The sequence below is a fragment of the Lagenorhynchus albirostris genome, chromosome 5, assembly GCF_949774975.1.
Source record: "Lagenorhynchus albirostris chromosome 5, mLagAlb1.1, whole genome shotgun sequence".
Taxonomy (NCBI): domain Eukaryota; kingdom Metazoa; phylum Chordata; class Mammalia; order Artiodactyla; family Delphinidae; genus Lagenorhynchus; species Lagenorhynchus albirostris.
In genome coordinates this window covers 17,648,329-17,665,277 of record NC_083099.1, presented here as the reverse complement: position 1 = coordinate 17,665,277, position 16,949 = coordinate 17,648,329, and the positions used below count along the sequence as shown (strand labels likewise).

The following is a 16,949-nucleotide window of genomic DNA, read 5'->3' as shown; positions in this document are numbered from 1 at the left end:
GGCTTCAGTAGTTGCAGCACACGGGCTCAGTAGTTGTGGCTCATGAGCTCTAGAGCACAGGCTCAGCGGCCATGGCGCATGGGCTTAGTTGCTCCGCAGCATGTGGGATCTTCCCGGACCAGGGCTCAAACCCATGACCCCTGCATTGGCCGGCGGATTCTTAACCACTGTGCCACCAGGGAAGCCCTCTACCTCAATTTTTAAAAATTAATAGTAAGCAGTGTTTTAGCAGAAATTCAAAAGATGTCTGAGACCAGTATTAGACTTAGATGGTATTTATAACTCTCCTAGGGACTTGCCCTATATAGAATTTTTTTAAGTTAATTTTTTACTATGTACCACATTCATATGGTTTAGGAAACAAAAAGTATTTTTAAAAATCCCAGGAAAAAAAAAATCCCAGGAAAGCAAAAATAAGAGAAAGTAAACATTCTTGCTCATGTCCTCGTTTCCCACCTTCCCAGTTGCCCTACCCTGTTGACAACTACTACTCTTAGTTTCTTATGAATTCTTCCTCAGACTCTTTATGCAAAAACAAATGCCCTAAATTTTCACTTTGCGTGATGGAGTCCAAGGAAACATGGTGTTAAACATTAAATAACCTGTTGATAGTCATGTAGCGTCAGAACTGTTATTAGAAATTCCAACATTAGAACTGTTATTAGAAATGTTAGCATTAGAACTAGAAGTTCTATTTGACCAGGTCTTCACCCAAACTGGGATTGTCATGACTTTTCAAAGCAAAATTTCCGGAGGATTTTCACACGCTGTCAGGCCTCCTTGGGTAGTCAGGTTAGAAATGCTCTTTTTCGCTAGGACTCTTGCTGTTCCTAACTGAAGCCGTCGTTTCTCTTTAAAGGCACTGTAAGAAAACAGAACATGATTTATAAGGAGGTCCATTCTTGTCCCCATTTATAGCTAAAATGATGGAAATCTTTAGGTTGATTTTGTAGCTGTGGCTAATTTATCTTGTCATATGAGGAGGTAAAATAGGAAAGAGGACTCTTTCTAAATCCAGTTCCTTGTGAAGCAGTGGGAATGATATTTCCCCAAGGCAATACCGGAAGCTTAGCACGCACAGCTAGAAATAGAAAGCCACTCAATGTCATAGAGTTCTCTGGGTTGAAACTTTTTTTTTTTGGCTGCGCTGCACAGCTTGTGAGATCTTAGTTCCCCGACCAGGGATTGAACCCTGGCCACAGTAGTGAAAGCCCAGAATCCTAACCACTAGGCCATCAGGAAACTCCCAAACCTTTTTCTAACTATTCCCCAGGCATCTCTATACATACTGACCTATTCTCCCTCTCCTTCTTTCCCACCACAAATACATTTTTTCATGGGTAAGATATTAGGTATTTTGATAGCCTTTAACTGAAATGCAATGCAACAACGTTTTGTGATAGTTATTCTCTGGCTGTATGCTAACAAAAACATAAATGTGAATATGATTGCTCCTACTTTGCAGGATGCGAATGTGATTTACTACAGAGGGGTTTTGCATTTCCTTGAATGTTGGGGTCCTCTGAGATCTTATCCTTTGTCCTCCTCTCTCTCTGCACCCTCACCGGGAGGCTTTATTTACTAATTGCTTCAACTCCCATATTCATGACTCCCAAATCACAACCTTTCCCAAAAGATGCATATCTCCAATTATCAAATAAAATCATTTGATAATTGGACATCCCCCACACTTCCAATTTACATGTCTTTTATCTTCTTCCTAAACTTGTCCCTTTCAGTATCCTTGTTCTAACACAGTGATGTTACTCTTCTCACCATCTCCAAAGCCAGAAACAAAACTCATTCCTCCTCTGTCCGCCACTAAGCCCAATTAGCGATGACATTTTGTAGATTATTCCTCAGAAATATCTGTCATATTTGGCCTTTCCCCTCTTCCCTAATTACTGCTGTTCCAGTCCAGGTCTTTATTGCCTCTTGTTTCTCTTATTGCAGAGTCTCCTAACCCTATTGTAGTCCTTCCACACCCTTAGTATTACTTATTTCCAGTGACTCTTCTACGCATCTTCACCAGATTTGTCTTCAAAAATAAACAAAAACTGATTATGTGATTTGTTTGATAAAAAAGAACTTCTGTGATCTTCCTACCTACTTCCTCCCCCATGGAAAAATGTCCATTTGGACCCACAAAATGCCTCTCACTGTAGGTGTAATTTACCTTGCCAGTCTCATCTCTAGCCACTTCCTCCCTATCCCCTAAAATGCCTTTTGCAAATCCACTTACTTTCCTGAAAACTAAATTTCTTTCTTACCCTTTCACAAAACAGTGTCTTAGACCATGTAGCCACCTTTACCTGGCTCCTTTTTCTGACCACCACCCCTTTCGTGTGGAAAGTCTCATAGATTTAAAGGGCTTTCACTCAATCTATTAGGAGCAACCTTGCGTAAAAGTACCTTAGTGTTTCAAACATTTGAATTAGATCCAAGTCTGGCTGATTCATCTTTAATCTTCTGGATTAACTCCTCGCTTTACCTCAATGACTGTGTCTCCTTGGGCCCTCTAAATGGGGTTAACTCATCAACGATGTCCATATATTCAAGTCCTATGCCATAAGGAAATCACTCAGACACCTTTAGCCTTTCTCCGTATCCCACCCGAATTGATTTAAAGTCCTCTCTCTCCCTTTCTGTTGCATATCTAGCTCCTCTCTAAGCTTAGTGCTTGTCTTGATTCTCTCCCTGGCATTTGAACTCTGGCTTTTCTGTGTTTTTTCAAAAACTGTTTATTGAGCACTTACTATATGTTGTTAAAAAACAAAATTCAACTGAGTAAATTTCAAGATATAACTTGCTTTATTCAACGATTCGTGAGTCAGGCAGCATCCCATGTGGGAAACAGAAAGGAGCTCCGAAGAGCTGAATAATACGGGAGACTTTTATAGGTAGAAGGGGTCAGGGACAAGGAAAGAGCCATTACCTCATCTTCCTTTGGGGGATGGCAGGGTTTTATCGGATAGATTACCTTACTACTGCTGACCAGGAAGTTCCAGATTGACTATTTTAAGACTAGGAGAGAGGTTGACATTGCAGTTAGGTTAGGTATTAAGTCTTGGTTTGCTGATGTGGGGCTTAGCACAAGGGACTCCATTTTGGGCCTATTGTCTCTTTTTTTAACAATACCAAGCACTGTTCTATGTGCTGAAGAAACAAAGAGTGAACAAAACACACAAGGTCCCTGCCTTCATGGAACTTAGATTCTAGTGGGGAGGCAAATACACAAATAGAAGGCTAATATAATACTGTGATGGCTCTGTGAATAAAAACAAGACAGGGTTGGCAGGAGGGGGTACAGGCCGGCACCTCCCAGGTCAGTTTTTTCTCTAACGGCCTCTGCCTCTTTGCCAGCCCAGACCCCCCTGAGTGTGTGAAAGTGGCCTAACTTAGGCACTTTGTCCTTGAGTCATCATTTTCTGGGTTCCTGGAACGTACCCAGGAAAGCCAAATATGGTTACATCAGTCTGGCATGCAAAGAAAACAAGCATACTCATCAACAGGGTTGCCTTGCTACAGCATCATTTTGCTTCCATCAACTGGGCTCTCGCTTGGACTCTGTGATCACTAGGCCCTGCTGCAAATATGTCTGTAAGCTCCTGGGAAGACCTGGGATTTCCTAGAGCTGCCCATATCTCTCTAAAGAGCACTATGGACAGTGCTGCTTCAGCAGTGGCTGGGAGTCTCTGTGAGCCCAGAACCTCACCCCTGCTTTGATTATCTCCAAAGACAAGAGTCCTTCCATCCACCCTGCCCCTCATTCCTTATCATATGCAATCTACCACCACATCCTATCAATCTCTTTCTTATATTTGTCTCCAACCCATCTACTTCTCTCCATGACTCCTATAGTGCAGTCTCCCACCATCTCTGCCCTGGACTCCTATCTGGACTTCCAGAATCCATTCTTGTTCTCCTACACTGAAGCCAAAGTGGTCTTAAAAAATCCAAAGCTGATCAGGTCAAACCATTCAATGCTCTCTCCTTGTTTTTAGGGTAAAATAGCCCAGGTCTTCTTATGGAGCCCTGCCTACCTCTCCATGTTTGTCTTGTACCTCTCTTCTCTCCCTTTGCTCTAGCATATCTTCCCATTTCATAAATTCCCCATAAGCTCCAGCCACAGGGCCTTTGCACAAGCTCTTTGCTCTACCTGGAGCGCTGCATTCTTCCTTCCCATCCTTCAGATCTCAGCTCAGACATTTTCTTAGGGAGGTCAAGGTCTATGTCAGACTTCCATAGAACCTCTCTCTCCAAGTTCCTCTCCTTCATAGCACTTTCCCCAGTTAGCCTGGGTGATAATGCCCATCACACCAACTAAACGGTTTGCCTCACAAAGAGCAGGACTGTATCTGTATTTGCTCTTGACTGTATAGGGTGACCAACTGTCCTGATTTGTCCAGGCCTGAGGGATTTCTCAGGAAACAGAACTTTCAGTGCTAAAACTAGGAAAGTTACCACCATACCTCCAGCTCAATAAATGTTGGTTGAATGAATAACCATTAGTAACCACTAACTGGGCCATCAGCCCAACCACCTAACTGAATCTCAGTGTTTCTTTTCAGCATAGAAGTCCCAGCTTACGGAGGAAAGAATGGTATAACTATATCCACCTCTCCCTGGCTTCTATGCATCCATTAAACACCTATTTATTGAGCCCTTACTGTATGCCGGGCGCTGTGCTAAAGATATAAAAGTGAATAGAGGAAACAAGGTTCTTGCCCACCTGAATGGGTTACGGATTCAAGGTCCTCAACTGGAGGGCAAGGCCTGGGCATGCAGCATTGGACAAGCTAGGCTGGGAGGCTGAACCCTCAGGTTTCAGTCAACTCTGTGACTTGTGTAAGCTGAAGGTCCAGCTCATGTCTCCCTTTGCTGTTCTTGTGGGCTCTCTCATCAAAGCAGAACTGAGGAGATGATGTGATGCAACTGGTCTCCTAAACCCAGTGCTCAGGAATGCACAAGAACGGTGCCCTGCTCAGTGCCTGTGCTTTCCTAGGGCTCACGTGCTCCTCTATGCAAAATGGCAAGCTTGCCAGTAAAGGGAGGTCAGCAGAGCCTTATTCCCTGCTTCCACTGTACCCCAGTACCTTATGCAGAGGGTGGGGTTGGGGGAGAGACAGGGAGAGGGAGAGGGTAGTTTATATTCCGGAGGAATCAAAGAGAGAAAATACCTGCCCCATACCCATTGCAAGGTAAACTTGGAAAGTACAGGGCAGGCCTTTTTCTACAAGGGCCAGCAACTGAATTGTACCAAACTGTTCTTGGGGGCAGGGGTACTAGTGGCAGTTTCTTCTCAGGGAAGGGTGATTTATAACACAGTAGCACACAAGCTGACCCTTAGAGACTTTGTCAGGTCCTCTTCTTCACTCCTTCACTACAACTCCCTCTGAGCCTTGGCCCCTCCTAGCTGTAGATATGTAATTCACTCAAAAGTAGCCTCTCATACTGTATAGATGGGTACAATTTGCTACAACCTTTCAGGAAGTTAACTTAGTATGTATATGTCCTTTGAATAAGCAATTTCACTTCAGTGAAAGTGTCCTGTAGAAATACTTCCATAAATGATTAAGTATACACATAAAAGGATATATTGCACCAGTGTTATCATGGTGAAAAATGGAAACAACTTGAATGTAAATCAAGAGAGGACTGGTTAAATAACTTATTATACATGGATGCAGTGGAATACTAGGCAGCCATTAAAAAGGACAAGGTAGTTCCTTCTCCCTAGCATAGAAAGATTTGATGGTTATGTCTAAGAGATATATATTTGGGAACATAAATGCAGTAAAATCCCTTTTAGGATGAAAAGGGCATGCACACATACATGTCTCACATACATATATTGAGATACATGGAAAAGTTCTAGGAGACTACAAATAGTAATAATGATGCCTTCTGGGGAGATGGATGGGATTCATGAGAGGAGAGAGGAGTGGGGCTGGAGGATGGATGGAGACTTTCATGGTTACTTTATACATTCCCATGTTGTTCGGATGCTTCCCAGAAAGCACATATTACTGTATTTTCTAATTAAAATTCTTTTTAAAAATATATTTATTTATTTGGTTGCATGGGGTCTTAGTTGTGGCAGGTGGGCTCCTTAGTTGCAGCACCTGGGCTCCTTAGTTGTGGCAGGTGGGCTCCTTACTTGTGGCTCACCTGCTCCTTAGTTGTGGCTCACAGGCTCCTTAGTTGTGGCATGTGAGCTCTTAGTTGTGGCATGCATGTGGGATCTAGATTACCAACTAGGGATCAAACCTGGGCACCCTGCATTGGGAGTGTGGAGTCTCATCCACTACACCACCAGGGAAGTCCCTTAAAATTCTTTTTTTAAGGGAAAATATTACATTGCCCAGCTTTCTGCTCTGCACCAACACTGCCTTCAGGCCAAACAGACTTCTTCTCTGCCTCCTCATTTGTTTTCATCTCCCCTCAGACTCTCCTTTGCTCCTACAATCCCCAACAAATAGAGCGCTTATCAAAAGGAGTTTGGGGAGGAGTTACTTCTGTATCAAGAGTGAGGTTGGGGGCATGACCAGGCCAAGCAGGTTTATTCCCTGTATTCACCTTCCAAGGCTGAGGCAAACACCCTCATCAACCACAGTGGTTTAAACTTGTGGCAAGGGTCCCCTGCCCCATCCTTGGTACTTTTCATCAAAGCGAAACAAAACAAAACAACACAGAGAGCTCTACTTTTATCAGGAGCGTGGGAGCCCATCAGAGTCACCACTGGGGACTGTCACCTATTCTCAGTGCAATCAGGACACTGAACCTTCTGGACCAATCCTCCATATCTGAATCTCTACTAAGCTGGACTTCCAAGTTGCATCAACCTCACTGGAATCAGACAATAAGCAGTAAGGACGACAGTTTTCTAGACACACCTTGTAAATATTCTTTGATCTGTATAAAGCTGACACCATCTTCTGGGGAATGAGACTCAATCTGGCCTGAGTTACTATCATCTCCACACCAGCCACATGCACCAACCCAGCACTGGATCTGAGCTAACTGCAGCAATACTCTCTTTGAGTCAACCCTCACAGGTATATTTTCGTGAATCTAAAGGTGGAGTTCCAGCAAGTGCTCTCACATGACACCAGATGAGATGTCTGGGGTCCTGGTTTGGGAGGTCACCCTTCCCACACAACCAGCAGCATCCGATGGCTCCACCCTGACCCAATTCCCCCAGGTTAGCACCAGGAAGGATTAGTTAGGTCCTTCCCCATCTCCTGGCTATGATACTACCTTGATGATGGTGGACCCAGCCTTCAAGATAGCGCATGTCCGCTCCTTACGTTTTGGCACAAGAGCTGTACTGGTCCTTTAGTGGTAAGTGCTCAGACCACCTAGCTGCCTGGCTTGACTGGTGACTTCAGGTGGACATGGGTGCCTTCATGACTCCTTTGAGGGGACAATGAGCCAGGTCAGAAAGAGCCATGCAGGCGCATGAGGCGTGCAGGTCCCCCCATCCCTCCACAGCCCACCAGTAGAGGGATGTGGGACAGATCCTGGGATAGATGCAGTGGAAAGGGGAGAAAACAGATGGGAAGGCAGTAGAGAATACGAATAGAGGGAAGAGAAGAGCACTGGAAAAAGAGAAACAATATAGTTGGAAAGATTTGCTAGGAGTAACTTTGCCAGAGGAAGTGAACAATCAGACTGACCACCCCTCCTCCTATGAGCAAACCCTTGCCCCCTGCAGTGGAAGCATGGAGTCCTAACCACTGGACCGCCAGAGAATTCCCTGCACTAACCTCTTTGTTGAATGAAATGTTTTCCCCACCAAGTCCCTTCTCAACCTTGAAATTGCTTCCCCTTGATAACTCCAATACTTATGAAGTGTACCTGCAAAAACAGCACACTAGTGTAACCTCTTGGGAAAACTGTGTGGAAGTGTTTACTAAAGCTAACCCTATGACCTAACAATTCCATTCCTAGTTATAGAGTCAAGTGAAATGAATGCAAATGTCCACCAAACTTATATACAAGAATAATCACAGAGTGTTATTCAAAATAGCCCCAAATTAGTTACAACTCAAATGCCCCTCAATAGGAGATTGGATACAGATGTGGAATACTACATAGAAATGGAATGCTACACAGAAATAAGAAGAATCAATACATGCAAAAACATGAATGAATCTCATAGACAATTTGTTGCACAAAAAAGCCAGACATGAAAGATACATAACATATGGTGCCCTTTATATGAAAGTCAAGAAGGGGCAAAACTAATCTCATTGATAGAGATCAGAATAATGGTTATATCTGGGAGGGGTCATTGACTGGCAAGGAGCATGAAGGAACTTTTTTGGGGTGCTAGAAATATTTTGCAATTGATCTGAGTGGTTGTTACATGCATGTATGCAAATATAAAAATTCAGGGACTTACCTGGTGAAGCAGTGGTTAAGACTCCATGCTCCCAATGCAGGTGGCCCAGGTTCGATCCCAGGTCCGGGAACTAGATCTCACACACGTGCTGCAACTAAGAGTTTGCGTGTCACAACTAAGGAGCCCACGTGCCCAACTACGGAGCTGGCGAGCCACAACTAAGGAGCCTGCGAGCCACAACTACAGAGTCAGCCTGTGCAACTAAGACCTGACCCAACCAAATAAATAAAAAATAAATAAATTAAAAAAATAAAATTCAAAAAGCCATACATGTGAGATTAGTGCTTTTTATGCATTTAACTCTATATATCACAACTCAGTTCCTCCCCAAGAAAGCACCACACACAATAGACACTGGCAGCCTTTCACCCAAAACCACATACATGGCCACCTTAACCACAGATACTTTTGCACATTTCCATTGTGCCTAGCACTGCACTGGGCCATAATAAGCATTTTTTTGGATGTTTAAAAAATAAAATCATTTTGAATGTGCATCTTTTGATAAAACTGATCAGTATTTCCTGCTTAACAGGCTGATTTTAAGATGGATTATATAATTTTTTCAGTTAATAATTTTCTGGTCTTTTTCTATAATTTTAGATTATCTTTTTATACATTCTAGTCAGAGATATCTCACAAATTACAAAGATTGAAGCTGTTAAGCAGTTTCTTCCTCTTTTCTCAACCTCATCATGCTGTATGCTGAAGTTTGCGTTTTATAGCTCACCACCATGGCAATTATTCTCACCACTAGGTGGCAGCAACCTAGCTGAAATAAAGTAGATCTGAAATAAAGACCAATACAGAAAGGCAACTAAAACAATCTAGCTTTATTTTTTCTTTCCTTCTCATTATATCGAGTAAGGGGAAAAACCGTTCATAAATCTATATTTTCACTGTAATACTGGCACCCAATAATACCTCATAAGTATTTATCTTGAGATCTAATCAGAGTAGTGTTTTCAGTGAAATCTGATGACCAATATATAAAATTTTATTTTATGAAATGAATGTGCCCAAAAAGTCCACTTCCAACACACTTGTTTATATCTTTAAATGTGATAATGGATTACTTTTTAAACTTACCTTAAATATTAATATCAATTCTATCACCCTATCCAATACAGCTCTCCCCCGGCCTGTATTTCTTGTCTATAAGTCAACTGAAGTTTTTTTGATTCAGTTTGTCATTAAATTGTTCTTTTCTTTCCTTCCACTTTCATTACCATCCAGGCTTCCATGACACTTTTGATGTCTCCCAGATTTCAAATTTCCCCCTTATCCCTTTAATTATAATTAACAATTTCTTTTACTTTTTTTTTAAAAAAAACAAGTGACCTTGTTAATTGATACAACTCCTTTCTTCCTGAAAATTTGACAAGCAGAATACTACATGGATTGGCCAATAAAATCAGTTCATTTTGTCCTAGAACAAGGCTAGGTCCTTGAAGCTGGGTACTGATGCACAGGAAAAACCTGTGTTATACTACATGGCATGGTAGTGTAATGGCTTCATAGACCATTCCTCCCCTAGACCTACCCTATTAAAGGTTTATCCTTGTTTGTTGGAAGAGAAAACCTTACCTGGCCACAGCTAAGTAGTAGATGGCATTCTCCCTTGGAGTCCTTCCACTGTGCTCTGAGAAAGATGCAAAGGAGGATCAGAGTAAAAAGTTGGCACTGGGTGTTGCATAGTAAAAAGATGGGTGTGAATAGCTCACTCTTGAAACTGGAGGGAGGGGGACTTGGGGGAGATATGTATTTTTTATGAGCTTTTCTTTTTTCCTAGCTGTGGCAGTAATTTTTTCCCGATTTTGTTGTTTTTGTAATTCAAAGAACGTATTTGCATCTACCAGCGGAGGAAATTTGAGTGTTTGTTCTCTTGTGTCCTGCTGTGAAGTTGCCACAGGATTGACACGTTTCCTGCTTACAGTTTGCTCCCTGAGAGGCGGTAGTTTGCCCACAGTGCCTTGTGAGTCCTTGTTCTCAGCCTTATGCCAGCTCTTGGAGGTCATTTTGGGTTTGGTGAAACCATCCACCATCACAACGTCTCCAACTTTTGCTCCAAAGACCCTTGCTCCGCAAAGCTGGCTTTTATTAAGGTTGTGACTCTGAGCTCTGAGTACCCATTGTTTTATTTTAATATAAATCCTCATGGGGACTGAGATTTTCAGAAAAGAAACAGTGGACCACATTTTACTCAGTAAATATAATACGCAGTCTTCATGCTTGTGTTTGAACGCCATGGTAAGGGGAGTCTGTCCCGCTGCGTTTTTGCATTCCAGGCACAGCACGCTGCAGTTGACAAAAGCCTTCAGAATCAACAGTTGGCCCGCTTCTGCGGCTGCATGAATGGGGCATTTAGAGACATCTGCGTGAAGGGCTTCATGGCACCAAGCTCGGTAGGGGTGCACGCCGACCATCTCGTGGAGCCGCACACCCTGCTTCAGGGCCCATTCAGTGAGCTCAGTGTGTCCGTAAAAGGCGGCGATGTACAGGGCAACCCTTTTCTGATACCTGAATGAATGAAACAAGCGAGAATGGGGCTGTTTAGTAAGTCAGCAAACAGGCAAAGGTAGTTACACTAAATACCCACAAAACATTCTAGTTAAAATATTTATTTCTTCCTTACTTTTACCTTCCTAACTTTAAAAAATATTTTCAGAAAAGGTCTATAGTAATACACAGGTTAAACTGCACAGGTCCTGCTTATACACATTGTCCTGTTGTGTACATATAAATAATTCAAACTGGTTTCCTTGGAGCAGTGTTTTCCTTACAAAAATCTAATGCTCAAGATAAATATCAAGCTTTATATTCACTGGGGAAGCACAGGAAGGAATTCAGTACATTTCAGAAATTTGAATGCTTTGTAAGTTTGTTTGCTTCGTCTTTTCTAACACCTCCTCTTATCCCCCTACGGGCTTTTCCTCATGCAGTGCTAAGCAGTCTTTTCATTCCATATGTTGGAGGTGGCCTATGCTCTCTTCCAAACCCTCTAGTAGCTTCCAGCTGTAATTGAAATTCTAACTCCTCATCTAGGCCTTCAGGGCACCTGTCACCTGGACCCTGCCCCAGCTCCTGCCTCACTTCCTACCACTCCCCTTCTCTTTCACTGAACTATAGCCACACTGGCCTTCCTGCCATCCCCATCCTTCCAATTCCCCATCAGGCACAAATTGAATGATGGGTGAAGACTATTCAGAGAAATAAGAATTAGGGAGGCAAAGCTAGACAGGGTTCCATCAGGTTTCGTCCAGGATTTACTTGGGCAAGGCTCTCTGTGACCCCATGGTAGAGATGGAGGCCAGCTAGCTGGTATCGTCCAAAATCTGCGTATAACTAACTCTCCCGTCTCTGACTGCGTGCTCACCACACCGTAATTTTCAGGTGTATGTGGCATCCCATGTAATTTTCCTGTATAAGAGAGATGGTCTGCCCAGGACATGTGGGTTTCTAGGACCCTCTGACAGATTATAACTAATTAGAGTTATACATTAATATGCTGGCCTTTTGGTTCACATATCAATGTCGTCTGAAATTCACTAGTGGAGATCAGCAACTCTGAATTTGATTTGGGGAGAAGAGCCCCTCCCGCATGGACTAACTGGACTTTGCTTTCATCCTCAACACGCATGTTGTGGGAACTAGAGCACTCTTGTTACCAAGACTGGTTGATTCTGCCTCCTAAGTGATCTTTTCACAGTCTGTCCTCTTAGCCCCACCTCTGCTGTCATAAGCCTAGCTCAGGCTGCCGTTTGCTTTGGACTATTTTCCTGTCTCCCTGTCGGCCTCTATTCCCCACATTGCAGTCAGAGCCAATATTCTAAATTGCAGATCTCATCATGGCCTTCAATGTCTTCCCAACATTTAAACGATAAAATCCAAATCCTTCACATTCCTACAGGGGCCTGCATGAGCTGGCCTCTTCTTATCTTTCCAGCCTCTGGCCACTAGCTTCCTCTTACTCTATCATCTACCATGTGGAACTTCTTTCAGTTCTTTGAATCCATTCTCTTGCCCCCTGGGTCTTTGTACGTGTGGTTCCATCTGTTTTGGGACATTTTTATTCTTCTCCCTACTGTTTACCTGAGTATCAGCCCTTCAAGTCCCTTTCTCGGGGTGCTTTACCTGATCCCCTACAGTTGTCCATACTATACATTCCCATATCTTCTTGCACAATGCCCATGTCATAACAATTTTCACACTGAATGGTAACAGCGACACCTAACATTTGTATCCTCCTTACCATGTGCCAGGTGGCCCTCTAAGTTCCTTATAATACTAGCTCATTTAATCTCTAACGTAGTTCTATGAGATAGGTACTATTATTTTCCCCATTTTATAGAAGAGGAAACGGAGGTACAGAATGACTACTTGCTTAAGTTTACACGACTAAACACTGAGGGGGTGGGGCTTTGAACCTAGGTAGATGAGCACTGGAGTTTGTACTCCCAGACATTTTGCAGTTCTGTTTCTCCAGGAATTGGTTACCTGTTTTCTGTTTCGCCTACTAGACTATAAATTTGCTAAAGGCAGGGACCATATCTTGTTTATTGCTTTCATAGTACATACATTGTTGATTGGGTGGAGGAATAAAAGGAGCTTTTCACTCTGATCATATGCATATCGTGTTTATATTCTCTGAGCTCTTAGATTTTATTTAAAGATTAAGTGGGAATAGTTAAGTACATGAGCACTAGAGTTTATTAAATTGTGGGGATCTAAAACCCAGTTGTGCCCTTGCTAGCTGTGTGACTTTGGGCAGATTTCCTAAGTCAGTTTCCTTATCTGTAAAATAAGATAAAATAGTATTCATCTCATAAAAGTGTTATAAGTATAAAATTAGTTAATAAATATAACACAATGCTACAAAGTACTCAGTAAGTATGCACTATTAAAAGTAACAATGCAACAGCTATTTCTTTGGATTCAGAGCAAAGAAAGAAAAGAGAGAATTATAATTATCCCCAAATATAAATTAATTTTAAATGTTTAAATATTTTATAAAATTGCAAAAGCTGGTTTTCCAATCTGTCACTTCACAGAGCCCTTAGAGCTCCTGCTGAGCGTGTGTGCTTCTGTAAAGTATGACTAAATCACCACAAGGGGGCAGTGTTCTAAATACCACTGAATTAAAACCTAAAGGGTAATGCAGTTTATGCACCTGGGAAGCTGCTGGCTGCAGAGATATGTTAAAATGTCCACCTGCTTCTCTGAGCCTACCCTCCTCCACTGCCCCAGCAGCATGTGTTACACTTCATGTATGGCAAAAGTATGAATGTGTGAATTAGATGGGATTTGAAAAGTTACATGATAGCTTAGGAAGAGGTAGGCAATGTTTTCAGCCAATCAATAAGCAATTCGTGCTTTTTAGAATAATTGAATGTGAGAGTGGCAAGGCACTTATTCTGATATCCTTTAAAAACTGCCGATAAAAGTCTAATATCCAAACCAAACTGAAGTCGTGCATTTAGATAGTGTTTCCTGATGAAAGTCTACTTGAATTACAGTACATCACCAAAGGCTGTCAGCCCTGGTGGCATCCCTGCTATCTTATTCGAGCAAATATCTCAGTAAAAATGTCTCAAGGGAACTCCCTTGGAGCAGCACCCCAGCTAGAGTGAATTGCAGACTCAAGTTCCTATGAAAGTTTAGCAAAAATTAATTAGTTTAGCATTTGCTTTATCTCATACTTGAGTACTGGTCCTTCATTTGATAAATAGCGTTGGACTTTTAAGTTTTTGTCTGAGGAGACAGCCCATCAGAAATGCCTTCCATCCATCCCAGACATCCAAGCAAAGTGTCGTGCCTGTGGATAAAGAGAGGTGGCGATGCTTCCAGCCCATCCCTGGGGTTTGGTGGTCCAAAAACTTCTAATGATAACTTTCTCCCAACAGACATGAGCTAGGTGCCAAATGAAAAGTAGCCTTTGAATAAGGAGACAGGGATGCTGAGAGAGAGAGAGAGAGAGAGAGAGAGAGAGAGAGAGAGAGAGAGAGAGAGAGGGGCGGGGCAGGGATGCTATCTTGATCTTAGGCCTATATTGACTTGGAAAAGCCTTTTAGCTTCTGTGCACTTGCATTTTCTCATCTGCACAGTGAAAGCATACAATGCTGAACTACTTTCTGCAGCTATCTTAAAACATTTCTGTGGACATCGATTCCATGCTGATCTACACATCGCCAGGTAAACAATGGCGATGTGTTATTGTTGTTATGTTGGAAGAGAAACTCAAGAAACTGTGGCAGGACATACGCATTTCTCAGGCCTTTAGCTTACAAGTGGGCTGTGGGTGAAGTTGAATGATCCTTTCATTCCATTCTTCACAAAACAGGAGCCGTTCTGTGTTATGAACATAAAAGGGATATATTCATTGCTGCTGGAGGATTTCTCACTTGCTCCTCAAAAGCCTACCCTCTCCTGGTTTTGTGACTACATTCTCTTTGTCCTTCAGGCTGGTGTTTCCCAGGAATCTTTCCTCAGGCTTCTGCTCTTCTAACTCTACACATTCCCTCAGGATAAAACCCAGTCTTCTCCCCATGTGGCCCACCCTGACCTCTGTCCCTCCAGCCTGCCTCACTCACTCTATTCTGGCCACTCTGACCTTTCACCTGTCCTTCAGACACACCAAGGCCACGCCCATCTGAACATAATTTCTTTTGCTTTAAAGGGTCTTTATCCAGAGTTCACAGGGCAGTGTCCTTCTTACTTGGCTTTCCCTTCAAGCATCATGTCCTCACAGAGGACCTTCTTGGCCACCAGGGCTAAAGCAATCTCTGCCACCACCCTCTCCTCCCCTCCAATACTCTTTATGCCGTGACCTTATTTTAATTTCTTCACAGCCCCTATCATCAGTACTTGAAATCATTTTACTTGTTTGGAGACTGTTGTTCACGACCCACTACAAACGACGCTCCTTCAGGACTTGCCACACTGCCGGCCGTTTGCCGGCAGCCGAGTGCTCACTGCATACTTGTTGGCTGACTGACAGGCAGCCTCAGTGCAGCTGATGGCTTCATTGATCACCCATGGGCCAGTCACTCCTGAGTCCACATTCCAGCCAGGCCTCTGCTCCAGCTCTGGATTCCCCAGCTGGGGACACCACAATCTAAGGGATCATGCTAGGGCCCCACTGTTCTGAAGGACAACCTGTCACCTTTCATCCCCAACCTGCTTTTCCTCCTGTATTCTGTGTCTCAGGTTGTGTCACCACTACCTTCCTTGCTACCTGAGTTAGAAATCTGGGAGTTGTTCTTCATCCCTTCCTTTCTCTCATGCCCCCAACATCTGTACAATCGCTAAGACCTGACAAGTTTATTTCCCAAATGTTGAAGAACTCTGCTTCTTCACCTCCATCTTAACCAGCGCCGCCCTATTTCAGGCCTAGATAATCTCTCACCTAAAGCTACCTCGAGAAGCTCCCCACAGCCTCCCCCTGTCTTTATTCACGTCTCTGTTCAGATGCCATCTCCTCTTCTGGCCAGCCATCTGCAATAGCCTTTCCCCACCTCATCACATCCCTCTCTATTCCCTTATCCTGCTTTGTTTTACTTCATATTCCTTAATTTTATTTAAAATTCGATATTTTTCTGTTTATGGAATGATGCTTGCCTTACCCACTGAAATGCAAGCTTCAAGAGGGTGGGGACCTTGCTACCCTTGCTCACAGCTCTATGCTTGCTTTCCCCGATGGTGCCTGGCTCACAGTAGGTGCTCAGTAAATACTTGTTAAATGAAGTTCTAAGCCACTCCTCAAACCTGTTCTGGCCATGTGCTGCCCTCCTAACCCTTAGTAGCCCAGCAGGCTGGCCTGGACTTCTGTGTGTACCCCAGGCTGTTTCTGGATTTGGGGCATCTTCTTTTACTGTCCCTTCTGTCTGAATTCTTCTGACTCCCCCATCCTCCTACCAATAGTTTATGATGCAATCCTGGCATCACCTCCTCTAGGAAGCCCTCCTTGACAACACCATCCTCTCACCTCCCCAGATAGGGTAAATGACTGCTTAACTGGTTTCAAAGTATACTTTGAAAGTCTTTATTATTGAACATACATTTCTGCTTTGGGATTGCCAGTTGACAAACACTAAAAGAACTCTTTGAGCCCAAGCATTATGTCTCATTCAGTCTATGGGCTCTGTTTTAGTTATGCTCTTGGATTGCAAGGAGACCCTCAAGAAAATGGGGCTTATTATACTGAGACAATGACCACGTCTAGCATGCATTAGGTACCAAGACAGCTCTCAAGATGGACCACTGCCCATCTCTCCCATGGGCCCCAGGTTCTCTCACTCTCTCTTATGCCCTTTAGGTCTCTTTGTGTGTCTTCTCCCTTTCTCTACTGACAGGCTGCCCTGCTTACTTATAGCTTCTGTCCTATGACAACTTTTGCATGCATGCAACATGCGTTTGCCGTGACCCAACCTTATTTCTTGACACTCTTCATTTTCCAACCCTACCGATAACCAATTTTGTCTCTCTACATTTCCCAATTTGAATTCACAAGACTAATAATTAATAATAATAACAGTAATATATT

General features: G+C 43.1%; 1 protein-coding gene across 1 annotated transcript in view; it reads right to left on the bottom strand.

Moving 5' to 3' along the window:
• Nucleotides 1–735: 735 nt before the first annotated feature.
• Nucleotides 736–16,949, bottom strand: part of ANKUB1 (ankyrin repeat and ubiquitin domain containing 1) — a 40,985-nt gene continuing 24,771 nt past the window's right edge. Inside the window, 4 exon segments of the mRNA XM_060149132.1 lie at nt 736–862; nt 9,995–10,927; nt 14,107–14,150; nt 14,152–14,222. Of these exon segments, the coding sequence (XP_060005115.1) occupies nt 736–862; nt 9,995–10,927; nt 14,107–14,150; nt 14,152–14,222 (1,175 nt within the window).